At 55.7% G+C, this 26,393-nt stretch overlaps 1 protein-coding gene across 2 annotated transcripts in view; it reads right to left on the minus strand.

Moving 5' to 3' along the window:
• The window catches only part of SLC22A23 (solute carrier family 22 member 23), a gene marked incomplete at its 5' end in the record, with an annotated part of 145,609 nt that extends 119,698 nt beyond the window's left edge, over positions 1-25,911 (minus strand). For both annotated transcript variants that reach the window (XM_084228920.1, XM_084228919.1), the window contains one exon: positions 25,261-25,911. In XM_084228920.1, coding sequence (XP_084085046.1) covers positions 25,261-25,911 — 651 coding nt within the window. The remainder of the gene's footprint in view (positions 1-25,260) is intronic.
• Between the last annotated feature and the right edge of the window lie 482 nt (positions 25,912-26,393).

The raw sequence follows: 26,393 nt of genomic DNA on the forward strand, positions 1-26,393 counted from the left end.
AATATATTTAATAAATGGCAGCTATTAAAATCATACCATCACCCTATCTTATTCTCCAGAGAATTTTATTGCTGAAATGCTGGAAAAAGTTAAGGTTAATCCCCTGGTGGCAGAGGGGGTTAAGAGTCAGCACTATAGGGGCCTCCCCCGTGGTGCAGCGGTTGAGCGCTGGGTTGCGAAGCTGCCCGCAGCCTCTGCAGCACCCGTTTGATTTCCGGCTGCTCCCCGGCCACCGGAGGAGGGTCCCACATGGCGCGCAGACCTCTTCTGCCGCCCGCTGCTCCCCTCAGCAGTGTACTTCGGTCCTTCTGCCTGCTCTGCTCCCTGCTCTGGCTCTGGTGAATTCTCTCACCCTCCTGCGCTTCTGACTGTACCCAGTGCTTGTGTAAATAAATAAATAAATCTTTAAAAAAAAAAAAAAGTCAGCACTATGAAGCTATTGGCAGCCACTGTAGCACGAGTTCGATCCCCCACCAGGGAGGTAACCCACAGCAGAGACCTCTCCTGTCTTGCCCACTGCTCCCCTCAGCAGTGTATTTCAGTCAGTCTGCCTGTTCTGCTCCCCACTCTGTCTCTGGTGAATCCTCTCATCCCCCACCCCCCACATACCTGGCCTGCACCCCAGCTCTTGCATGCATAAATAAACCTTTAAAAAATAAATAAAAATCAAAAATAAGGAATGAGGACAAGCATGATGAAATGACTGGCTCAAGTTAAAATAATCACATGGCTGATCGATACATGCCAGAGCCCTGGCTTCCTGAGCAGATATCCCTCTGTCCCAGGCTATGTCGGAAAACCCTACTTTCTGATGCCCCCGCCCCCCCACCCTGATGCTTGGTGGCATAGGCACCTCCCAGCAAGGTGCTCAAGCCCCTGACCGCCAAGGCAGCACGAAGACGGACCCGCCGCTCCCCTGAACCTGGGCACAGTCCCCCTCTGAGCCAATTTGAGCCAATCCCTGACAACACCAGGATGGAAAACATGGACGTTTTCACTGAGACCAACTCTGGGGCTTCCTGCAAAGTCTCATCTTGGTTTAAGAGCCTGTGAATCAGAGGCGCTGAGCAGCTAAACCAGTTTTTCTTCTGTTTCAACACTGGGCTAGCCCTTTAGAGAGGATGTGGACGACATGGGTGAAATGGGCTCTTCCTACAAGGGTTGTTTTTTGCCTATCAACTGTGATAGGAAACCAGAGCAGCAGTGAGCAGAGAGGATCACCTCTTCCGTGAGGACAGTCAGCCCTAACCCTCAGCCGCAACGGCCAAGCTGTGTCCCAAAGTCACAGGCCCGACAAATGGTGTCTGCAGGGACAGAGATTTCTGCATTTTCACCAGCCTGGCCATGGCCTTCCCTGCATGGGGCCTGGCTATTACCTACACGCTCTTGGAAGAGGAGCATTTATGTGATCAATAAGATTGTGGAGGAAGCACTCAGGTCACGGCCAGCAGTCGGTCGGGACAGCTGGGTATCGTGGTGAGCGCACAGATCTCAGCTCACAGCCCCGAGTCGCAATCCTGGCTTTGCCTCTTGCCTGTCGTGTGAACCCGGGTCACTTTTCCCCTCTTGGGGCCTCAGTTGCAACATGTAGGAACAAAGGAGCCACCAAGCCTAGCACAGGGGTTGGTCTCGAGCCAGGGAACAACACGGGGCAAGCGTCCAGTGCAGTGGCTGACACATGGGAGTCCCATTACTTGCTAATCATGCCTGTGATTCCAGCAGCTCCCTGGGGCCTTATTCATGCCTGTTGTTGGGGAACACTGGGGTGTGAGCATCATGAAAGTACTGTCAGAAAGGGTTTTGATGTTGAAGAGTCCGTGTTATTCTTGTAGCCATAGTCTTCATTGGTCAAATGAAGGGTTACTTTGCCAGTTGTACAGCCTGTCTGTGCAGCCTGCACCAGGAGAGGTACAGTGGAGAGGGAGACAGAGATCCCCCCCCCCACACAAAACACAGACAGCTGGGGAGGTGCTGCAGGCGCTGGGCGCAGCTCCACACAGTCCCTCACTGGCTCCCGGGATGCAGTGCCCTTCATTTTGGCCTCATCGGTTGTGTGCTGGGAATAGACACCCAGCCCCCTTCCCCCCCCCACCATCATTCATTAAATACACTTTTTTTTTAAAGATTTATTTATGCATCCAAGAACTGGGGTACAGGCCAGAGGTGTGGGAGGGTGAGAGGATTCACCAGACACAGAGCAGGGAACAGAACAGGCAGACTGATGAAATACACTGCTGAGGGGAGCAGCGGGAGAGTCAGGAGAGGTCTGCTGCGCCATGTGGGTTGCTCCCTGGCCAGCGGGGAATCGAACTCATGCTGCAGGGGCTGCGGACAGCTTCACAGTGCTGTGCTTCACCTCTTGCGCCACCAAGGAGGCCCCCATTAAATATACATTCTCTGACCAAAAGGAAGAGAAGTGGGTTGGTTGTGAGCAGCTAACAACCCTATTATACCCAAAAGGGTGTTTATATTTTTCCCCTGCACTAACTATTAATCTCCCACAAACACTGGGCGGAACTGGCACTGAGACAGCAAAATGTGACTGCGCAGTCTGTGTCCCGGGCTGCCTGAGCCCATGGGGAGCTCCGCCCTGAGGCACAGCACCGGCAGGAGGGGGCAGCTGCACCCAGGTGGGAGGCCACTCCCTGCCTCCCGCTGTGGCTGCTGGAACACCCCAGGAGACTACTTAGCTGACAGACAGCTCTCCTGGAGTTGTCTGTAAATAAAACTCAAAAGCATCCATAAGCTAAAGCCAGTACCCTCTCCCTGCAGAACACTGCCTTCTGCAAGAGGAAGGGGGAGCAAGCAGTGCCCCTTCTAAGGCAAAGAAGTGGCAAGGTGTTCTGGGGCGGGCTTTCCAGCAGACCTCCAGCTGCTCGGCCTGGATGCTCGCAGCCCGCCTGGCCCACCAGGTTGACTGGATGACACAGGTTTGACAACAGACCTGGCTCAGAGGACTCCAAACAGGACCTACTCCTGCTGCTAGTGGATTTGGAATTAGGGTGCTTAGGAACTGGTGATGGGGGAGCCCCAATAGTGGACACGACAGGTTGTTGTCCTGCTTCCACAACCCCAGAGAACCCCAGACTTTCTGCTCTGGTGGTGATGTCCATCACTGCCTGGGGTTTCACGGCCCTGCAGGGCTAAGCCAGGGCACCCACGTCCACGTCAGCCTCAGGCAGCACCGAAAAGGCACAAGTCACAGACAATCCCGAGTAACACTCTGTGTGAGCCACTGATTCAACAGGGGGCATGTGCAAGGCTGGCCACAGGGGGACCGAGCCCAGCCACTAGGCCACCCCACTCCCCTCCTTGCTCATAAAGGCAAATGAGAAGCCCCAAAGATGAGGTAAAGTAAACAGCCCATAAGCCCAGCCCTCAGCTGGACTCTGCCAGGAGCTGCCCTTCAGGACATGTCCTCACGCTGGCAGGGAACATTTTCTGGAGGCAGCTTACTCAAGGGGACAGGACAGGTGCTCATCTCCAAGACAGACTCTGAGATTGATCCCCGGCCAGGGAGCTACCCACATGGCGCAGCAGACCTCTCCTGTCTCGCCCGCTGCTCCCCTCGGCAGTGTATTTCAGTCAGTCTGCCTGTTCTGCTCCCCACTCTGTCTGGTGAATCCCTTCACCCACTGACCTCTGGCCTGTACCCCAGTTCTTGTATACATGAATAAATAAATCTTTAAAAAAAAACAACAGAATCCACTATCAAGCAATGTGCAGTAACCTGTAGTTAGGCAGAGTATCTCTGGCAACTCATTTGCAGGATCCTCAGAGCCTCATGAATCCCAAAAGGGGGGTTTGCATGCGCATTTCTCAAACTTCCTTGCCTTAACAGCCTCCCCCCAACACACACACACCCTAAAGGGTATATTTTCAGACTGCTGAGCATGAGAGGTACTGCCAGGTATATTTTGGGGTCCCCCACCCCTGACTGAACATACGGTCCCCATGCCAATGATAAGACAAGGCACAGCCTGCCACCCCAGGATCTACATGAGGGGATGAGGGGTGAGGCTCAGATAGATCCAAAACTGTTCCAAGCAAGGAGAGGGATCTCTTTTTCCACCTTCAATCGGAGAACATACAGATGAGAACCATTTTCCTCTGTCTCCGTAAACGATTACAAAGGCTAATTGGGAACAGATGGGCAGACACGACATGGTCTCGGGAAATGGCAGGCAAAAGGTCACCCACAACAAGAGGCAACCAACTGTAAATTCAGCCTCCTGGAGGAGATGCAGGGGCAGTGCCCGCCCTGCTCCGCCCCGCGCTGCAGGAGTTCTGCACACCGCCTGTTCCTTCCCGGGCATTCTGTGCACCCAAAAGGGCGAATGCAGGACCGTGGACAGGTATTTGCACGCCCACGTGAACAGCAGCACTGTTCACAGCAGCCAGATAACAGAACCCACATGCCCACCGACGGGCGAACGCCCACGTGTGGAACAGGACCCAGCCTGTGCAGGAGGGAAATCCCACGCAGGCCCCACCACGGAGGAGCCCCGGGGACAAATGTCAGCGAGCTGGACTGTCACAGAAGGACGGCAGCTGGACGTGCCCACTTACAGGAGGCCCCCAGAAGCGTGGGATTCAGGGACAGGCAGTGGGGCGCGGCTGCTGGGGATGGGGGGGACAGTGGGAGGGGCCTCCGGCTTTCAGGGGGACAGAGTTTCAGTTTGCGGCGGTGAACACAGCCTGGGTGGCCGTGAATGAACTTCGCACCGCTGAACGACACAGTTGGAAAGGGTTTATTTCCTGGTAGGTGTATTGTGCACAATTCAAAAAGTTCCAAAACAGAGGAAGAAGGCTATCCCAAGTCTGGGCTTGAAGCGTTCAGTAGTGCTCGGTTCTACGGACTAGAGAGGCAAGATGTGGGATGGAGAGAACGCCTACCTGGCAGGATGCTGGGGACAGAGCCTGATGGCCTCGGCCCAGCACTGGAAGGGGAAGCGCCCCCTTCCTGCCCGGGAATGGGGCATGACCACAGGCACATCTTCCCCAGGGTCCAGCACACTCTACACCACATCTGCTCGTCGTGGGGCTGAGAGTACCTGCAGGAAGCATCCTTTCTCTGCTAGCTTGGGGGGCGGGGGGAAGACAGGAGGCTGCTGCTCCTGCTCACAGGCCCTGCCCCTATCTTCATCCCAAGGGCCAGGCAGTTGCCCTAAGCTCTGCAGTGCCTCACGCCAGGAGCTCTTCTCCCGTTCTCACCCTGCAGCCACCAGAGCTCATGTGCACGCTGGGCAGGGCTCAGCTTCACCTGTGATGACTGGGGATCAAGCAGCCCCGTGGCTCAGGGGGCTGGCACAGAGTTAGGGGAGCAGGGACCTGGGCCAGCCCCCAGGTGTGGCTGGGGATGGGCTGAGAAGGAGGCAAAGGATAGAAACAGGGATGGGGCTGCCAGGGTGGAGAGCAGATCTGGGGTGCTAGGTGTACACAGGGGGCCCTGTGATAGGAGGGGGCCAGGCCAGGGTTAGCGACAGACTAGGGGATAGGAGAGGCTCCCTAGAAGAGGGTTTGGGTATCCTTCCCCAAAATGTAATGAGGGCCTCCCTGGTGGCACAAGGGGTTAAGATGCAACCTATGAAGCTGTCCGCAGCCACTGCAGCACAAGCTCGATCCCCAGCCAGGGAGCTACCTTCATGGCGCAGCAGACCTCTCCTGCTCACCCGCTGCTCCCCTCAGCAGTGTATTTCGTCAGTCTGCCTGTTCTGTCACCCGCCTCACCTCTGGCCTGTGCCTCAGTTCTTGTATGCATAAATATTTAAATCTTAAAAAAACAAAATGCAATGACTAGGTCTGGTCGCCTATGGATGCCAGGCCCTGGGAAGTGACAGTGCAGAGAATGCTTTGCTGGCTGCAAGAGCTCAGGGTCCAAGGGTGGACAGTAGTTGTGAGTAAGAAATGACAATGCAAGGACCAGACACAGTGACCAGATGTCAGGTGTGGTGCCAGCCAATGTGGCCTGGGGTGGGGGAGTGGTTCTGGTCACGACTTCCTCTTCTGCCTGGTCAGGCAGGCAGGGGAGGAGGTACCGGGGCAGATGGACAGTGGGGGAGTGTGGGAATGGACAGAGATCTGCACCCACTTCCCACACTGTGGCAGGGCTGAGGGTGGACCCGGAGCCCGGGGCGGGGAGGGGGCTTTGCACGCTGCCACACAGGTGACGCTCTGCCAAAAACAACTTTGAAGTGGAACTAAATGTTTGCTGAAATCCAAGCTTAGTTTGACTTTTGCTTGGCGCTGAGGTCAGAAATATCCTTGCCAAGCAAGGGGACAAATCCAGACCTGGCTGTCTGGGAGACAGGGGAGCAGAGAGTGCGCCTGGGGGGGTGGAGAGGGGTGGGGCAGCAAGGCCCCAGGTTTTCACACCCAAGGGGGCCACCCAAGGGGGCCAACTGCTGCTCTGCCACGGGCAGCTCTCCAGAGAGAGGAGCTGGGCAGGGAAGGCTCAGCTCTGCCCTTACACCTCCCTGCAAGCTGTCTCATCGCAGCGAAGATTAGCTGCCTGGATGTTCTAGAACGCAGAAACAGAAAGTGAAGGAGCTGTGAGAAAGTAGGCATTTGTGGGGACCTAGGCAAAGCTCCTAAGTGAGGTGCCGAAGAGCCGGACTCGACATGGGTCTGCGGGGAGAGGAAGAAGGAAGAGCCACAGGCATGCTCAGAGACGGAACTGGCATAGGGCCGGCGGCTGTGTCCTCGCTGGGGGTGTAAAGGTCAGGGCTGGGCAGTCGGGGCTCACTTCAGCAGCTGCCAGCTGCCAGCCAGGGCAGGTCCTGGCAGAAAAGGCCGGCCCTGAAAGCTGCGGGGAGTGTGCACGCCACTCGGGCACTGAACGCCCACGAAGTCTGATGCAGTGCGTGTCACTGCGCTGTGGAGGCAGCCTCCAGGGGCCGAGACCCGTCCTCCCCACCGGCCAGATGAGCAGGTCTCAGCAAGGCGCCCAGGGAGCAGGAGGCGCCACAGGGCAGGAAGGCCACTCTCGAGAGTCCGTGGGAGGGAGGGGCCTGCCTGGTCAGAGGCTAGAGCTGACTGCCACCCCGCGGCCTGAGTGGCCCTCACCCCCGCGGACTCCTGGGCTCACCTCCCGGGCTCACCTCACCCTCCTTGGCTTCCTCATCGGCCTGGGGAGTGATTCACTGTCTCCACTGTTGGCCCCCGCCCTCAGACAGGCAGCCTCTCCCATACCTGCTCTCCCGCTTCCTACCCCCAAGGGCAAAGGAAAGAAGGGCACCATGCCTCGCTGACCGATCTCAGGGGTCCTGGGAGCCACACTGAGTGTGTCAACCTGCTTTTAAATATCAGACCCGGGAGGCAGCGCCATGAAGCCAGAAGGCTCAGCGTCCCGGGAGGATGTCCGGGGCTGGCAGGACAGCCACAGCGGGAGCCCAGTGCCCACCTGGGACAGACAGGGGATGCGTGAGCTCACCATGGAGCACGGCTCAGCAGTGAAAGGACAAAGCAGGAGTGGGGACCCATCCCAAAGCCCAGTGGAGGAGGCAGCAGACACAGGCCTGGCGGGGTGGAGCGCTGCTGCTCCTGGGCATCCCATACCCGGAAAACTGTGGTGGAGACTCCAACAGGGCTGCCTGGGGTGGGCTGACTGGCAATGGACGTGAGAGAATTTACACAAATAGGAAAATGATCTGTGTCTTCATTCAGGTGGCGGTTAGCAGGTGTGTACACAGGTCAAAACACACTAGACTCTACTTAGAATCTGTCCCTGGTGCTATAGGTTAATTACACCTCCATGTAAAAGTCTGGGAAGTTGTCCCCAAAGACTAGGCAGAGGCCAGTGGATTGGGGCGTCTGTTTCTCCATCTCTCCCTCCCTCCGGCGGGCGGCAACGAGGAGCAGAGGTAAAGGGTGGGCACAATTCACGCCGGAAGAACCCAAGTAACTGGATGAACCCCAAGGGGAAAGGCATTTGGTTCCACTTTCCCTCCTGCTTGAAGAGCAAACCCCTAGGCCAAGCGCCACCAGGGCCAACAACTCACACAGTTGCTATTTCAAGGCCTAAGAGTCTGAACAAATGTGGTGATGGGCTGTACGTCAGGTCAGAACAAGAGCATCATTGTTACTGTATCAAAAGCGCCAGAACAGTCCAGCCTGGGTGGACACTCCTCCATAGCAACCTGCAGGGACCTCAGCCCCAGCGCAGAGGCAGGGGCAGGGCGAGCCAGCCAGAGCAGCATTCAGAGCTTTGGGGTTCAAATCCTGCCCCCACCACTTGGCCTAACTGTATCCGCCTTTACACGCCCTCAGCTCCAGGCACTGAGTAAGGACTGAGTGAGGGGGAGATGGACCCGCCTCTCCCCTCGGGAGAGCTGTCGCTAGGATTCAGGGTTCCATGCTCAGCCCAGCCCCTCCCTCCCCTTCCCTTCCTTCACCTTCCACCCCTGTCCCCGGCCTGCTCTTTTCCTTACCCAGCCCTCATCACATCCGGGCCCCCACCACAGCCGCCTTCACAGCCAGGTTAACACTTTTACAACAGATAAAACAGACAGAGGCCCTCTTCTTGCAGAACTGGTGTGAAGAACACAGTCCCCGGTGTTCCAGGGATAACAGCCTCCTTTCCCCTGAAAGGATCCTGTTATGGGCTAGGTTCCCCCCCAAACCCTGGTGCCTCTGCATAGAAACTTCTTTGGGGACAGGGACTTCATAGAGGCCATCAAGTTAAAATGACAACGAGGAGGGTGGGCCCCCCACCAGTAAGACTGGTGTCGTCATAAAATGGGCCTTTGGACAGAGACGAGCTGGCGGGATCACACTGAAGAGACAGGGGGAAGCCTGCGGAGATGCAGGACCCACATGAGGAAGGAATGCAGCACCCCAGAAGCACGCGGTCCCTGGGGGAGCCAACTGGGCCCACACCTGGACTCTGTACTTCTTGGGTGCCCTGCAGCACATCCCCTGCTCCCCTTTTCACCTGATTGAAAGATCCCACCTGGTCCCCTCAGCGCCCCCCCACACACACACACCAAGCTCTACCTGCTCCACTTCACAGCTGGTTCACCTAGGGCAGACCTGTGGGCAGAGCACAGACCTTGGAGCTGGTAGGACGCAGATGAGAACAGTGACATCACCTGTCATTAAGTGTCCTGGACCAAGTTCCTTGGCCTCTGGGCCTTGTCACCTGCGAGCACAGGGCACCTGTCACCTGCAAGCACAGGGCACCGCCCAGATTCCTACGGCGGTGGGGGGGAAGATCTGGTGGCTCACAGAGCCAACTTGGAAGGCCACCCCACAACCTCACTCAGAGCCCTCCATATTTCCACCCACCCCCCCCCCCCGGCCCCACAGAGAATGTCTAGGCTCCCCTGCAGAGGAGAGGGGGTAGATCGCCTCTTATCTCTGGTTCCTTCCTTTTGAAAACCCAGTATTGTGAAGATACCTTCCCATACACACATGATCTGGGGGAGGCACCTGGCCCCAATGCCCACATGTTGCCCAGGTGAGTGGCACTGGCCTGGTGTGCCACCTGCAGTGTGCAGGTGAGGGAGCAGGGCTCACATTCCAAGAAGGGTGTCAACCCCTCTTCTCTAAGGAAGGGGCCAGGGCAGCAAAGGGCTCAGCATCTTGGGAAGCTACCTGCCACCACCGGGGCTCACTCAGCCTTTGTGAAGGCCTACACGGTGTCCCCGTGCAAGTTCCAGACCCTGGGACCTCAGGATGTGACTGCATTGGACTCAGGGTCTTTATAGAGGTGATTCAGTCAGAGTCAGCTATGGGGCTGGCCCAGGGTAACAGACCCTATAAGAAGAGGGTATGAGGGCACAGACACAGGGGGTGACCGTCCAGGGAGCGGCCCTGAGCGTGATCTTGGACTTGCAGCCTCCGGAATGTGAGGCAATAAACGTCTGTGGATGAAGCCACCAACCCATGGGGCCTTGTCACGGCCACCTGGGGAGGCTGATGCGGCCTTGGAATGAACCAGTGCTGGGCAAGGCCTGGAGGAGAGACAGAGCTGAGGGCTGGGCCGACCCTATCTCTGAACTTTCAGACACATGGTGTTTTTGCGTATTTTTAAACTGTTTGATGTGAGGTTTGGTGCTCTCGCAGCAGACAGCATCCTAACGGTTCCCCCAAGCTTTCAAACCCTTCAAAATATTGTGTGTTCTCTCCCCCTAATTGAAACAAATGCTCCCCTCCCACTCCTTCCCTTCACAGGACTTACATTCTAGCGATTTCCAATTCATCGCCTGGCCTTCCCTACCTCCAAGCTTGTGCACACTCCCTCTGCCCGGCTGCTCCCTCCCTGCCCGGCTGTGCCTCCCAGATCCCCCATTCCTCAACTCATGGGCTGCTCCGCCTAGTCCCCAACTTAGTGCCTAATAAGCACGTGGATGTTACCTGCCGCTCTGGATGCTGCTTGCACAATATTTTCCCCGTACACCTTTTACTTTTATATTGATTTTTTTTTTATTTTTTACATCATTGTTCATTTTTAAACAATATTTGCTCCCCCCCTCCCAAGTGTAGTCCCCAGAGTTTCCTTCCCCAATGCACCTGTGCACCATCACCTCAGTCCCCTGTGCTCCTCCCTTCCTCTGACCCCTCTCCCTCCTCCTCCGCTGCAGGATGTCTCTCTAGCCCCTGTGTTGAGGTGCTCCCCTCCCCGCACACCTTTGAAACTCTGAGAGGAGGCTGCTCATTTGCTATGGAGATCTGAGCAGACCATGGAAGAAAGACTGGTGTCTGTCATTGCATCCTCAGACCAAAGGCGGTTTAGAAACCTCTGGAAGATTTAAACACCTATTTCAGCATGATAAACTTTCAGTCTTTAAATTCCTCAGTCTCCTGCCTGTTCAAGGTCATCGCGGTCTCAAGAAATGCCTGCTTGGAAATGCGATTTGTAATCAAGGCTGTACTGTGGCTCTCCTCTCTCGCCCTCCCCTTGGGTCACTTAGCTGAGACCGTCAGCAAAGCAGCCAGACTTATAAACAGGGCAACAGGGTGGTGGAAGAGAAATGAATGAAACAGGGCAAGCAGCGCTTTCAACCATAATTCAATTCAATTCTGCACAAAACCAACAAAGAAGGAAGCCAGAAGCCTTCCTCAATTCGAAGCTATTCATTTTTACAAAATTGTCTCTGGTAGCTCTCTTGCCCGCCTGTGGCTATGCAGGTTTCTTTCTTATTCTTCTCCCTTTTACTAATAAACATGTCCTTTTAAAATGGGGTTGCGGGGGGGAGTTGCTTCTTATGGGACTATCCAGAAAAAGATTAAAAATAAAACTGTGGTGCAAAGAGTTAAGTGTCAGCACTATGAAGCTATTCGCAGCCTCTGCAGCGCGAGTTCAATCCCCGGCCAGCCAGGGAGGTGACACACATGGCCCAGCAGACCCGCTGCTCACCTCAGCAGTGTATTTCAGTAGCTCTGCCTGTTATTCATCACTGTCTCTAGCGAATCCTCTCACCACCACCCCCATACCTCTGGCCTGTACCCCAGTTCTTGTATGCAAAATAAATCTTTAAAAAAATTAAAATTAAAAATAAATAAAAGTAAAGCTGTTCAGAGGGAATAATAAAAATCCCTGAACACAGAAGACTTGAGGCCTCACCACGGCCCCGAAACTCCTTAGACGGGGCTGGGCCCCCAAGAATACGCGGTGCCCTCTTGCATTTCACTGCAGTCTCGCAGGAAGACCACAGAGGGGAGGCTGGATCCTTATTTCCTACCGACGTTCCCTCTGAGAGCCGGGTAGATGAGCACCCCAGCCGGGACCCTCCGCAGCCCTTTACTGGAGAAACAAGAACACCCAGCACAGCCTCCAAGCAGGTGGACAGAGGTGGTGCTGGGAGCCCCCAAGGAAGGAGGAGCCCCGGGGGAGGACGCTTGGGTGCGGGAGGCCCTGGTGGGCACTGGTAGCTGCTCTCAGAAGCTGGGCCTCCAGCCTCCCACGCACCCACGCATCTGTCCCTCGGCCACGCACGTGGCAGTGTTTGGTCCTGGCCTCTGGCAACCAGTGTGCGCGCCCCACGGGGAGTTCTCAGTTCCTGCTGCCGAGAACACGATCATGCCACTGAATGGGAATTAATTATGGAAAAGGCCCGTGTGAATACGAGACATTTGGAAAATAAATACCTTGCACTTTCCTTCTTGAGTAGCCATTATTCAACATGGAGGCACAAAGGACTTGCTTTAACCAGGGACCTGGTCATGAGCCATGTTAGCCCCAAGCTAACGTCATCGTCCAGAATGGGGTTCCTGAGGCTTCATGGGTGCCGCTGACTCAGGAACCAGCCCTGCGCTCAGCCAGCCCCTCCTCCCCAGGGTACATGGGGAGCGGGGGGGGGGGGCGGTGGTGAGGCCTTCTCTTGGCCCACACCCCATCTGCACCCCACCCCAGGGCAGGAGGAGCAGAGCTGGCCACGCTGCCCCCCACCCATCTGTGGGTACACTTGGGAGATACAATGAACTTTCATAGCCACCTAGACCAGGACTTCTCACACTTGCCAGGCTCAGCAGCTTGAGCAGAATCGCCCTTGCCCTGGGGGCTGCCTATGGAGTTCAGCAGCCCTGGTCTCCCCACCAGGTGCCAAGAGCAGCCCCTCCTCTGCTGTGATCCTCTCTAGACTGAGGAGAAGCAGACACCTGGGACTTTTGTGTCTGATGCCTGGGTCTCGTAGGTATTTCAAAAAATTCCTCAGGTGGCCTCAAGGACTCCAGCTCTCCCCACCTCCAGCCCCAGGTTTCGGCAAAGCCGTCCAACACGGCACTTCCCCCAGAGGACAAGGCTCCGTGGAGTCCTGGGAAGCCGTGGCTGCAAGTAAAGACGCTATCTATTCACAGCCCGGTGTGAATTCAAGTCGGATCCGCTGCTATTTTAGATAAATGACATCACTCGCCGCTGTCTTAGACAGCTCACAGAAATGTGACTGAGGTCTGGGTTCTCTCCAGTCTCATCACCCCAGAATTAGATCACCTCCCACCCCAGATGACGGCTCCTCTGCCACCTCCATGGCTTCACTGTCAAGACATTTATTTAGTTAGCACCTACTAGGTCCAGGTGCATGTCGGGGTGAGTGCAGAATAGGAGAGGGGGGGACAGGGAGTCAGGAATGGACTGAAGGGGGTGACAGGACCACGCTGGGCGGCAGGTGGCCCGGGCTGATGTGCAAAGGCCGTGCACTGTTCAGGAAGGAGCCAGGGTACCCTGCAGGTGAGACAGCAGGGCTGCAGAGAGGTGGGCAGAACACGGGCCATTGGGGACCGGGAAATGCTGCCCACTGGACCCATGCCATCTCGAAGCCTGGAGAGAGCCCTGAGGGATTGAAGCAGGGCAGTAACACGAGCAGCTCGGCCACCGTTCAGGACCAAAACCCTGGCACTTGAGGCAAAGGGGGTGGACGAGACCAGAGGCCAGAGACCCAGACCAGCAAGCCAGGCAGCCGCGGCCTAGGGCTGCCAGCAAGCACGGTGCACAGCGACCCTCAGGGCTGCACGGAGAAGGACCTGCAGGAGCTGGACGGTGCCCCTCGCCCAGACCCCTCACGCTCATATCCTGACCCTCAGCCCCGCAAACGTGACTGTGTCTGGATCCAGGGTCCCGAAGCCGTCAGGACGCAGCGAGCATGAAGGGCGGCCGAGCAGGACACCACAGGCAACAGGCTCGCCAAGGAGGGGCGTCAGGAGGAAGCCCCAGGGCCACCTCGTGAGAGGGGCCTCCACAAGGTGACTTTCAAGAAAACCATCTAGACTCACGTTGGCACGTGGCAGGTGGACAGAGGGTCCCAAGGACACTGAGGACGAGCAAGGAGTCCCATGAGACTGGAGCCGGGAGCACTTCTCCCCCAGGCCTCGTCCGTCATTTCTGTTTACAACCCTCCGATGACTCATCGTCCACCAGGGCAAAGTCAAACTGAAGCCCAAGGCCTGGCGCTCAGGCTCTGGTGCTCTCCGGTCCTCTCCAGTCCTCCTGCTCTGTGTCCTTCATCACCCTGTGCATGACGCCCTTTCTCTATCCCTCCTTCAGTGACTCCAGAGCCACAGCAGCACTGGGGGGTGAGGACTCCCGTGGACAGGACACTCCTCACCTGGCTGCCCAGGGTGTGCTCACTTCCGCACCCACACCCTCAGCTCAGGCCCTCACACCTGCACCCCAGGCTCGTCCCACACGCACCCGGAGTCCTCCACATGCCCAGACCACAAGCACCTTCTCCAGGGCAGAGGCCACTTCTCTCCATCTGTGCTGCCTTCCCTGGCAGGAGCACACAGGTGGCCCAAGAGCGGCAGCTCTGAGGGTGGGGTGCTCCAGAGGCTTGCAGAAGCCACCTCTGACTGGGATGGGGGCATGTGGAACTGTCTCTCCAAAGCAGACCAGCACCCGCGTCACACAGGCCAAGCAGCAAAAGGGACCCACGTGTCCGGTGACACAGGAGCAGATCTGCAAAGTGTGGTATCCATGCACCACGAGGTGGCTCAGCTGTAAAAGGACACTTGACACAGGCCACAACATGCACAGACCCGGAGGACATGATTTGAGGTGGCTCAGTCAGACAAACAGGGCAGAGGCTCTAGGGTCCACTTACATAAGGCCCCCAGGGTATAAGATTCATAGGGTCTGGGGGTAGGGGAGTGAGGAGCCCTAATTACTAGGGACAGTGTTTCAGTTTTGCAAGATGTGAAGAGTTCTGGAGGGGCCTCCCTGGTGGTGCAAGGGGTTAAGACGCAGCACAGTGAAGCTAGCCGCAGCCACCACAGCATGAATTCGATCCCTGGTCAGGGAGCTACAGACCTCTCCTGACTTGCCCACAGTGCCCCTCAGCAGTGTATTTCAGTCAATCTGCCTGTTCTGCTCCCCCCTCTGTGTCTGGTGAGTCCTCTCACCCCCTGCATCTCTGGCCTGCACCCCAGCTCTAGCATGCATAAATAAATAAGTCTTAAAAAAAAAAAAAGAGTTCAGGAGACCAGCATTCTGGAGGGTGGTGACAGGTGCACTGATTTCAAGTGAATTTAAAGCCACTGAGCTGCACACTTACAGTTAAGAGAGTGATGTACATTTTACCTCAATTAAGACAATTTTAAAGGAGAATAAAAACTTTGTGTTAACTGCGAATGGCCGTGGACAGTGGAGTTTCTCCATTCCTGACTATTGAGGGGGCCCCATTTGTAAAGCATCTTTAAACACCCCCAAAGCCTCTTTTAACCTAATCTGGGAGGAGACGCTGTAGTACGTACGAATCGTGATGCTGAGTGCCCGGCTCGTCCCCCAATTTAATACGGCTGGTCTAAGCCCGCATCACCGCCTTCCCACTTATTCTGGAAACGATATGAGAAATGAGGTGTGACTGTTTGCTAGTAGAATTAAATGATGTAAAGGCCTGACCCTCCTCCCCACTGAAAAAAAATAAAAGGCCGATAAACACTTAACAAGCATTCCTGTGACTTAACATTTGTCAGCACACAGACTCATGACTCAGCTGTTTGCTTCGTTGCTCAGAAAAGTGAGCGAGGCCTCGCCTCTGGAACTGTGTCTTCCAGAGCCTCGCGTGTCTCTGACTGCTGCCCACCTTAAGCTAACTGGACACCTCAAACGAGGTCGCACAGGGCTTTGGGAAACACAGGCCCCACAGAAAGGACATTTCACTCTTACTGCAAGAAATCTAGAAGAGCGCAACAAAAAGGGACAACAGCAGGAAAGCGTGGTCAGACCAGGAAGGAAGACGGGGAAAGGCAGGAGCCAGCTGTGAGGAGGGGCAGCTGGAGGTCGTGGGGGCAGGGCCGCTCGGAAGGTCCCACCTCAGGCTTCCGGCTCAGCTCTCCCCATCTGGGTTTGGGTCTTAATGATTTTCCAACAAGGGGCTCTGCATTTGCAGTTTGCACCAGGCCTTGCAAGTTATGGAGCTTGTTCTGACTAGCAGACAAGGTTTGGGAAAACAGAGACTAGATGGGGTGAGACCAGGGGAGCATTTGCTAAACCCCTCAAGGATTAGTTGGTTCCAAGCTCCCTGGACGATCTGGAGCTAAGAGGGGAGGCCATCCCGGCTATTTCCAGAAAAGAAGCCTCAGGAGATGCCTTCCTACCAATTTTTAAACTTCCATAAAAGTTTAAACTTCCATAAAAGTTTAAACAGCCAGGTGAGTTACACCCTGGGAAGAAAAATATACCAAGTTTAGAGCATGTAATGGCTAGAGCATGAATATTCAATTATTCTGGAATCACCAAAAAGATCCACCTGTGATCTCTTCCAGGCCTACTGAGAGCAGCCATCACCCCGTCCTGCCACACCCCTGGAACTCAGCCTTCCTCACCCAGTCCTAACCAGTTAGGTGTGCCCAGGACCCTGGAGTGGGATTGGGCAGCCATGGAGCGGAAGCACCAGACATCAGCCTGGAGGGGAACAAGCCGACTTCTGGAGAAAGGGATGGATCCACTGCAGCTCCTGAAAAACCTACACCCCTCCAGATGCACCCATTTTGATCTCAAATCACAATCGAGGGCCCGAGGGCCCTCCCTGCACCTTCCCGTAACCTTACTTCCTGCTCTGTTGTCATTTGTTTTCGTTACTTGCAAGTGGCGGGTCCAGCTCTGCTAAGGGACTGTTGAAGGGACAGTTGAGCACCCCGGGGTGCAATCTCTGATTTGACAGGAGCCCCCCCCTTCCCGGGGGCACACTGTCCATCTCCAGGCCGCCTGTGGAGGGAGGGCTGGGCAGCGGAAATTTCCTTGGCTGAGTAAACACTGAGCAGACGAGAGGACAAACACATGACCTCTCTCGGCACGCAGGAGAGCGGGACTTTGGACCAGGGATCAAAGTTAATGGTCTCCTGCAAAAAACCCACAAGGTGGGTTTGGGCCCCCTCCCACCCTCCCTCCAGCTTTCCCCCGCGCAGGAAGTCAGCGCAACGTTGCCATCGACTCCTCAAAGTCCCGCTTGCTCTCTGACCCAATTCCCCACCCCCTGCACAGCCAGCCAGGCCTGGAACACGTTTACGCAGCAGATGGAGGACTCGCCACCCATCAAAGGGCACAAACTCCGGGGAGCTCTGGCAGAGCCCCCACTCCCATCCTTGGGGGTCAGCATGGTCAGCCGGGACATCCTTCCATTCAGCTCCTCGAGCCCCGTTTTCAGATTAGACCTCCAACACCAGCCAGTCCTTCATGGGCTTTCAAACACACCCCACCCTGGGGTACTCAGATCACTGGGTCCTGGTGTCCTGCTGACGGGCACACCTGGCTCCCAGGTCATCAGCTTCCAGCCAACCGCAGGGAAGACATCCCCATCCCGTCAGGTGTGGCCGACAGCTACGCCAGGGAGCCTTTCTGTGATGACTCATGGGGCGGCCCCCTTCCCCCCACCCCCAGGTGAATGAGCAGGACCTGAGCGCTCAGGTTCCTCCTGCTTGCCACATGCTGGAGGGGCAGGGCAGGGGCTCTTCTGTTCTCCGGGTGAGGCCAGCACTGACCCCTCTTCACCAGTGAGGTCCTGCCGCTCCCTAAGGTGGAGAGGTGCTCAGGACAAGTTCCTGTGAGCCCAGACATTAGTGGGGAAGACCCTGTGGGTAAGAGCAAGACGCATCCAGGCAGGCCAGACGCGGTTCTGACTGGCACACAGTGAGCACCAGAGTCCCCGGGGGCTTCCTGGGGTTGGGTCCATCTGAAGGATGAACAGGGACCCACCGGCTGCTGGAGGGGGGAGAGTACGTGCCAGGCAAGAGGGCAAAGAGGGGAAGAGGTGGAGATGGAGCAAGCTGCGTCCACTCGGCCCGGCCACTGGCCATCTAGGAAAAGCAGCCGGGCCTCACCCGGCAGGAGCCAGCACCCGGGGGACGGCCATCACTGCTAGTCAGTGAGAGAGACAGGCAGGGCCTACCCTCACTCCGGGCACCCCAGCCCCCTTCCTCAGGGCAGAGGCAAGAAACCCTGTGGGGGAGGGAAAGAGGATCCTAACCTTGAGAGGCTGGTGACTTTGTCCAGTCCCAGCCCCCAGCCTTAGTCTTCTCAGCTGTGACCTGAGACTTTGGACCAGAAGCTGATACAACCATGTCCAGGACAATCTTTGACCTACTGTAGGCACTTGGAAAAGGTAAAGCTGGTAGACTAGAAGTACTGTCTAGCCCCAAATGATTTCCCCTATCAGTGTCTTAACATCTTGTGGAAATTTAATTAGCACCTTCCCCTTTTGAGGAGGAGGGCAAGAGAAAATGCTTGAACACTCCCACAGGCCAGTGTTGCTTCCTGTCCAGGGCCCTGAGAGCAGGTTTCAGGCTTCACTTGCCAAAGTCCAATGAGATCCTGAAGCTCCAGTATGATTTCTGCAGCTCCCCCTCAGGAAGCAGCTTCCTGTAGCCCACACAGGTCCAGGGTTCCCCCAGAACCTTTGGTCAGATGCCTCTCCCCTACCCCCGTGTCCATCTGGAGAGACTGAGCCTCCAAGGAAGGCTCAGGTCTCAGTCCCAGGGCCTCCTCTCACCCCACACACTCTCCCCAGCCAGGCGCCCTGCGTTCCCAATTCACCCCCAGCTGGCAGAGCTCAGCTCATGGCTTCTGTTCTGAACAAGGCTTAGAAGCCGCCCCCTCCCGTGTTCTCAGCTGTACTGCCTGCTACTAAGTCCAGGCTCCTACCACCGCAGGGCCCTGGCAGGTGCTCTTCCTGCTGTCTGGAACACTGGAACACATGAACACACACACGAACACACACACCCCCCACCCCACCCCCCAACTCTGCCTTGCTCCTTCCCAAACTTCAGGTCTCATTTCATCTGTTTCAGGGGGGACCAGTCCAGGTGAGGCTCCTTGTTCCAGCCTCTTGTCCCCTTGTTTTTGCACACACTCACCCAAAATGTAATTAAAATGCTATTATCTGATGGGATAAGGTGTGCCTCCCTCAGTCTGTAAGCTCTGTGGGAGCTGAGCTAGTTTTGCCAGTCACTGCCATTTCCCCAACACAGAGCAAGCATGGTGCTTGCCCCAGAATAGTCACTGGTATCTGAGAAAGGAAGGAGGGAGGGAGAGGTCAACAAAAAGAAGGGAAGAGGAGGCCCAGGGTCACAGCCAGTACGGTGATAACTGCCTAACCACTGGCTCTCAGAGGGAAAATGCGCTGATGTGCAGAGTATGCCAACTGCCATGGTGTAAATACTCCTGCATGGCCAATGCCACACCCCTGTGGCTGGCTGATGCCACGCCCTTGCAGCCGATGCAACGCCCCCAAGATGCCCAGACCACACAGCTGGAGCACTGTGAGCCCGGAGGGATCTACTCAGGCCAGTCTGCTGTCCCACTCCATGGGTTTGTGGTCATTCAGAGAGTCCAACATGTCCTTAAATGACATCAACTTTTGCCTCAACCCTGCTCTGAATGAAAGGCCGAAAGGAATTGAGCCTTGCAAATAATGCTGAGGACGAACAAAAGGAGATGTTTGGCAGGGAGTCCTGTGGAATGGAAGGTGAGACTTGCCCCCTGCCTGGTGGTGAGAGAGCGGGAAGGAGCTGCTGAGGCGTGTTCAGCTTCTGACCTTTCCATCAACGGGGGCCACAGCCAAATTCCGCGTCAAAGACGCTGGTATACACAAGCCAAACACTGCGTGAGATGCTGATGCTATCCATGGGCCTGACACTTATTTCATTTTCTAGCAACTTATCGAAACAACTCAACCAAAGCAGTTTTATTGAGTCGATACCTGTAACACCCAATTAAACAAGTCCTGAGATCATAAAAATGACAGAAGAAAAGGCAGACTTTTAAAAATAGCGTCCGGGATTATGGAAGCCGTAAGAATTTGACACAAGACCCAGGAACCATGAAAGAAAAGACGGATCCATGCTGACTCTATGCAAACCCAGAGTTCCTGCCTAACTAAACACCATAGATGAAACCAAGGCCAATGGGGGGAAGTTACAAGACATCCCAAAGGGTCCATTTACTCTTTGTATGCAGTTATTCTACACATCGCAACAAAATAATGCCTCCCCCCCCACAACACACACGGGCAATCCACAAAGGATATGGACAGAGCAAAGAAAAGGAACCTCCCTCATAACAAAAGAAATGCACATTACAATTACCAAATATAGTTTCCCACCTATCCAACCTGGAGACATTGAAAAGCAGGACTCCCTGGCTCAGGGAGGCTGTAGGGACAGGCGACATGGTGATGACCGTGTGAATTGCGCAGATGTCTACTTGAGCACATCGATCAAAGTTGAGTAGCTGAAGGCAGCCTGCTTTGAGCCCCCCTTTCTAAGAATTTAGTGATTGCCAGGATTTCCCTCCAGATTATGTCATAGCCAAGACTGGAACCAAACAGAATGCCCTTTAAGGGGGCGACGAGTTAAATCAAATACGTGGAATTGATTTCACACAATGGAATCCTACCAGACACAGAAAGAATAAGGGGGCTCTACATGGACTGATGTGCATCCACCCCCAAAATGAGGGGGAAAGGCATAAAACAGTGACTATATTATGTCATGGCGAGAGACAAATATATAAGTGAAAATATACTTAGAGTATTTCTGGAAGGGTACATAAGCTGGTAACCATGGTTGCTTGTGAGAGGCAAACGGCACGCAGAGCTGGCAAGGATGTTACCTTCGCTGTCTGTGTTCTCTGCCATGGGCGTGGATTACCTATTATCGTCAATTTCCACAAATAGCTAGGCATAAAGATGTTCACTGTGGTGTTGCATACACCAGACAAAATAAGACCTCACGAGGATGACCTAGCAGTGGGCTATTTCTACAGCTATTACTATCGCAATGATATTATAATTATTTTTAACCCTAACCAAATTGTACTCATGTTAAATAACTCCTAGTCTTGAGTCCCAGAAAAAGAACACCAATTACTTCCCAGGACATTTAAGCAACTCTCAGGTGTACTTACAGGACAAAAACCAGCAATCTTTGCGAATTCATGGAGAATAGAAGAAATAGCAGAAGATTGGAGCCAGACAAACCTCCCAAATGTCATTTACAGAAAAGGCTGGGGGTTTAGAACATTTACCGGACATTGAGTTTTGGCAAAAGTCTAGGGATTATTCAAGGAAGTGGTGAGTATAAGGAACCAACAAGGATTCACTTAGAACAATGCAGGAAAAGCTAAGCAAATGATGAGAGAGTTTTCAAGTCAGCTGCCTTGTTTCTTTTTATTTTTTATAAAGATTTATTTATGCTTACAAGAGCTGGGATGCAGTTGTGTGTGGGGGCATGAGAGGATTCACCAGAGACAGAGTGGGGAGCAGAACAAGCAGATCTACTAAAATACACTGCTGAGGGGAGCAGCGGGCAAGTCAGGAGACGTCCGCTACGCCATGTGGGTAGCTCCCTGGCCAGGGATCGAACCTGTGCTGCAGTGGCTACGGACAGCTTCACAGTGTTAAGACTTAACCCCTTGCGCCACCAGGGAGGCTCCCCCCCCTTGTTTCTTTTTAACCCAGTAAGTTAAATCTCAGAAGGACCAGAGCACCAGGCTGAACAGGCAACACCGGCGAGGGAGGAGGAACAGAACTGAGCGACCCACTGGGCTGCCTTCTAAGTGACTATCCAGGAATTCATTAGATTCTTCTCTTCAGGAAGGCACTGACAATACCTTTCAACATGGCTGGAGATAAAAGGCAGGGTGACGACTTTCATCAGGCTCAAAACACCCGCCCTGTTCCAACCACCTGCACGCGCATGCGTGCAAGTGTGCGTGTGTGTGTGCGTGTGTGTGTGTGTGTGTGTATATGTTCTGATCCCAGATAATGCTCAATGTTAAGACTGCCCTGACTACTCAACATCCCTAATCAAAGGAAACAATATACGTGAAACCCTTTGTAAACTTTAAGGAGCTGTCGGAAAGAAAGGTGATGATGGTGATGATTATGATTTTGCAGGCGCTGCCAATTCTGGAACAGACAAAAAATACCAAGGACCCAGACAAAACAAAAACCAACATAGAAAAAAGAAGACCCTAGCAGGAGGAGACAGCAATGACAGAGCTCCTACAAGGCCCTGCTATCGGAGATCCAACACCCCCAAACTATTCAGGTGAAACCTAAACTGTGGGCTGGGAAGTCCTGACTTAGCCTGACCAGGGGGAGCCTCAGCAGCCGTGCTGGCCCCTGCAGGTCTCGTGCCTCAGTGGGAGCTCTGTTCCTGGAAGCATGGCGCCCACCATTCAGCCTCTCCTCCATGAGGACACTCGGGCCTGGGAGTTCTGGGGGCCCCCACACATGCCAGCAGGCAAACTGTGCCGAGTAGATGATTGCAGCAGCCTGCGACCTCCGCCTGAGAAGGGCCTCAGGCACCCTCAGACACCTGACTTTGTGTCAGACAGGAAGAGACTCCAAGGAGAGAGCCACACAAATCGGCATGAGACAGCCAGAGTTACGGTCTCCCCTAAACCTGCCTCCCTGTTGGGGGAGTTGCCTAGTTCATGGGCCTCCCTGCCCAGTCCTGTAAGAGAACTCATGTCAGGTGTATCATTCAGGAGGGGAGAAGCACTGGTCGGTCCTAAGATCCCTGTTAACTACAAAAACCTAGGATTCTTGGCCCTCCCTGGTGGCCTAGGGGTTAAGTCTCAGCGCTATCACTGCTGCGGGCTGAGTTCAATCCCCGGCCAGGGAGGTGTCCCACATGGCGCAGCAGACCTCTCCTGACTCGCCCACCACTCCCCTCAGCAGTGTGTTTCAGTAGATCTGCCAGTTCTGTTCCCCACTCTGTCTCTGGTGGATCCTCTCACCCGTACCTCTGTCCTAATCCCCAGTTCTTCTACACAAAAATAAGTAAATAAAGTCTTTTAAAAAAAATACCCAAAAACCTGGGATTCTGGCTTGGCAGTTTCACCTAGGAGCAGGGAGCATAGTCTATAAAACAGGCCACACAATATGGTGCATGTAATACATATATATGTCAATAGTACATTTACCTCCTAGTTTACACAGCTAATACATTTACACTATGCATTTGATAAAACATTTATGCGATAGTATATACACACATCCTATGTGCATGTGTGATTTGTATTTATGTGTCTGTATGTTATGGGACACACGATAAGCTCTGGCCATTCTTCCATGGCCCCCTCCACAGCACCCACCCACCCACATGCACCACAGAATAAAGACATGGTAGGAGGCCTTATTTGCCAGCTCTTGGGAGGAGTGAGGAAGAGGGCAACTTCTCCGACCCTGAACTTACATCCACTGACACAGGAGAAACCTTTCCCTCCTGCTTCTACTTGGGGACCAGCTGCCAGGCACCTGACCCCGAGAATCCAGCCCGACATAGTACACATTCCATATTTGAACATCTGATACGGTTTCCCAAGTACACGGCCAGCAGAGGGGGGAGTCTGTCTGGTGCGAGCCAGAATGTGCTTCAAAAGCTCTTGAAAGCATTTGTTTATGGACAAGAACACCGTGGAAGGACAGTCCTTTATTTAGATCTTATTTGTGCGTGAAAATCAATATGTCCTTGCCAGTCTTTACCTTACAAGAAAATGTGGTTCTAACTGTTGTCCTGAAGTCTCCACAGCCCAGCCTGGCCTTGTCAGCTGCAAGTGTGACACAGCGAGTACCCCAGAAAGGTGCCTCGGTGACCCTGTCTCGAGTGCTAACTGAGAAAAACTGCCCAGCCCTCCACAACGCCCCCCAGCACATCTTTGGCTATTTCAGCTCTTCCTCCATTCAAGGCACAGCGTGAGCCGGGGATGCAGTTCCGGGGCTCCATCCTGAGGATAAGGCCACCCTAGCGCACCTCCTAGCTTTCAGACCACCTCCCCTCCGACCCCAGCTCAGACCAAGTACCCTCCACACACGTTAGCTTTGGTCTATATTCTCCCTCCCCTGTTTCAAAAAGGGGCCAAAAGGATTTGGGAGTGTGGCCAAATCCTCACTCTTACAGATGGACCAGGGGAATTAGAATAATCATTGCACTCAATTTTTTCCATGCGGGTAAACAAAAAACCAATATTGCCCTCCATCGATGAGAAACCGTCATAGGAAGGCGCACCTTTGGAAAGACAGGCTGGCAGGGAGTGGGGGCATCTAGGTGAGCCAGGCTGGAAGGATCTTCCCCAGGAACAGCTGATCCAGTCGGTCCCCCAGGAGCCACCCGGCCAGGTTGGTACAAGATTAAAACAATGGTTATGATGATGTAAGAGTTTCATCTTACACACCCAGGGGCTGCACTGTTTACTAACACACAAGGGGGTGCACATGCATCCTGGTTATTATAAACTGTCACATTTCAGTCTCTCATTTAAACAAAGCATTTCATCTGCCCAGACGTGGAGGAAGAGGCTACATTGACTTTGCAGTGCAAATTGGTTATTTAAAAGACAGAAGGGGCAATGGATGCAGATGGCTTGACACTCTGGCACACACTCTCTCCGATGTGTTAAGACATCCAGAACATTGTAGAGATGGCTCAGGCATTGGTTTCTCTAACGCTGCCCACATCCCCTCTTTATCCTGGCCATACAACATTGCTCAGTGCTCACAAAACACACCTGCTCCATCTCACGCAACAACACCTCTGCTGAGGGCGCACACCTGGCTGCAGCCAGTGTCACCATCAGATAGCACGGCCCAGGGTCTCAGAGTCTCAGACAAATGCAGCTGCTACATAAGAGTAGAGGTAGTCCTGGCACACCAGACACATTCTTAGCCGCCTTCCTATACTCATGTGATGTTTACTAAAAAGTCCTGAGGAAACATTCGAGGGCGCACTGAGGTGGCAAAGTCTAGAGTCTTTGGAAAGGACCGAGCTTGGGGAGGGGGGAGGGAGATTTCTAAAGCTCTTTGCTTCTCTGGTTTCAACTCTGGTTCTTTTCATGTGTTTCCAAACCAAGCCCAGGATGGCTGAGGGCCGCCAGGAAGAAGGTCTGGGAATAGCACACCATCCTCACCACAGACAGAGGCAGGCCAGTCCTCCAGGCCTGGCTGGTGACAGGTCAGCGGCCTGCCCTCCTGTGGCCATCCTGGCCTGGGAGAGGGTGACCGTTTGAAGGGTGAGGGAAGGAAACTCTTGGTTTTGTTTTCGTTGGGGGAGGGGGGCACCCTTTCCATCTTTGCTCTGGGACAGGAGTTCGAAGGCAAACTAGGAAAGGCGACAGTGCCCCCTAAGAGTTGGGAGCGTGTCCCCCGCAGAGGCCGCAAGAAGCCCTCGCCTCACACCCAAGTAAAATGCCTCTGGCCCTACCGAGGACAGCGAGGAGGACAGTGCGCCTCTGCCCGTGCCCACGGGCTGGCATCCCCTTGGGGCCAGAGGGAGGCGGGGGACCACCGCGGCGCGCCAGGGCTCCGGACAAGGGCGCGGGCTTACCTTGGTGACCACGTTTTGGACGAGGCCTGTGCGGATGCCGTAGTCCCACGCGTGGCAGTCGCAGTTGGAGGCGTTGTCCCCCTGGTCCGGCGGGGACGGCAGGGGTGGCGTGTCGCCCCCGTACGCATCGCTGCTGTTGCTCAGGTTGCCCGCGCCCCCCCAGGCGGCAGTGGAGAAGGGGGTGGGCGGGGGGCTGGTCCAGTTGGCCAAGTCGCCGGCGCCCCACCGGCCGGTGGCGGTGACCCCCGCCAGCTCGGAGCCTTTGCCGGCCCCGCGGCACCAGAAGTTGGGCTGGTCCAAGAGGAAGGAGTCCGAGAACTGGCTGAAGCCGATGAACAGCGCGGGGATCCAGGTGAGCAGCACGAGGGTCTTCTGGTAGCCCCCGCCGAGGCCCCCCAGGAAGGGCAGCACCGACCCGTCGTAGTCCAGCAACAGATGGCTCGGGGCGGCGGCGCAGCAGCTCGGGTGCGGGCCGCCGCCGGCGGGGTGCGCGGCGGGCAGCGGCTGGATCTCCCCGCCGGGGCCCGCGCGGCCGCCGAGGGGCGCCGAGGCCGCCGCGTCCCCGGGCGGCAGGGCGCCGTTCTCCTCGGCCGGGGGCGCCTGCCGCCCGGGCCCGCCGCCCGCCGCGTCGCGCCGCCGGTCTATCGCCATGGCCCGGGCCCGCGGCGCCCGCAGAGGCGCATAGAGCGCGGCAGAGGCTGCCGCGGGCGCCCCGGGCAGAGCGCGCCGGGCCGGGCGCCCGCCGCCGCCGAGGAGGGCCCGCGGCTGGGGAGAGCGCGCTCGGCCGCCCGGGAGCGTCAGTCCGCCTCCATGGCCGCGACCCCGGCCCGCGCCCCGGGCGCTGCGGCCCCGCTCGGGCGCCGGGAGGAGGCGCGCACAGGCCGGCCCGGGCCCTCAGCCGCCGCCGCTCATCGGCTCCGCGGCCCGGGCGCCGGCGGCCGACCGCCGCTCGCTCTCCGCTGCTCCGCGCCGGCCGCGGGAGGGGAGCGGGCCGGGCGCCGCGCGGGGCGCGCCGGCTCGGGCCCGGGGACGGCGGTGCGGGCGGCGGCCGCGGCTCCCCGCGCGCCCGGGATGTAGTTCGCCGACCTCGGGCGCCTCCGGAAGCCGCGAGCTCGGTGCCTGCTGCCCCGCCG

The sequence above is a fragment of the Talpa europaea genome, assembly GCF_964194135.1.
Source record: "Talpa europaea genome assembly, chromosome: 2".
Classification (NCBI taxonomy): domain Eukaryota; kingdom Metazoa; phylum Chordata; class Mammalia; order Eulipotyphla; family Talpidae; genus Talpa; species Talpa europaea.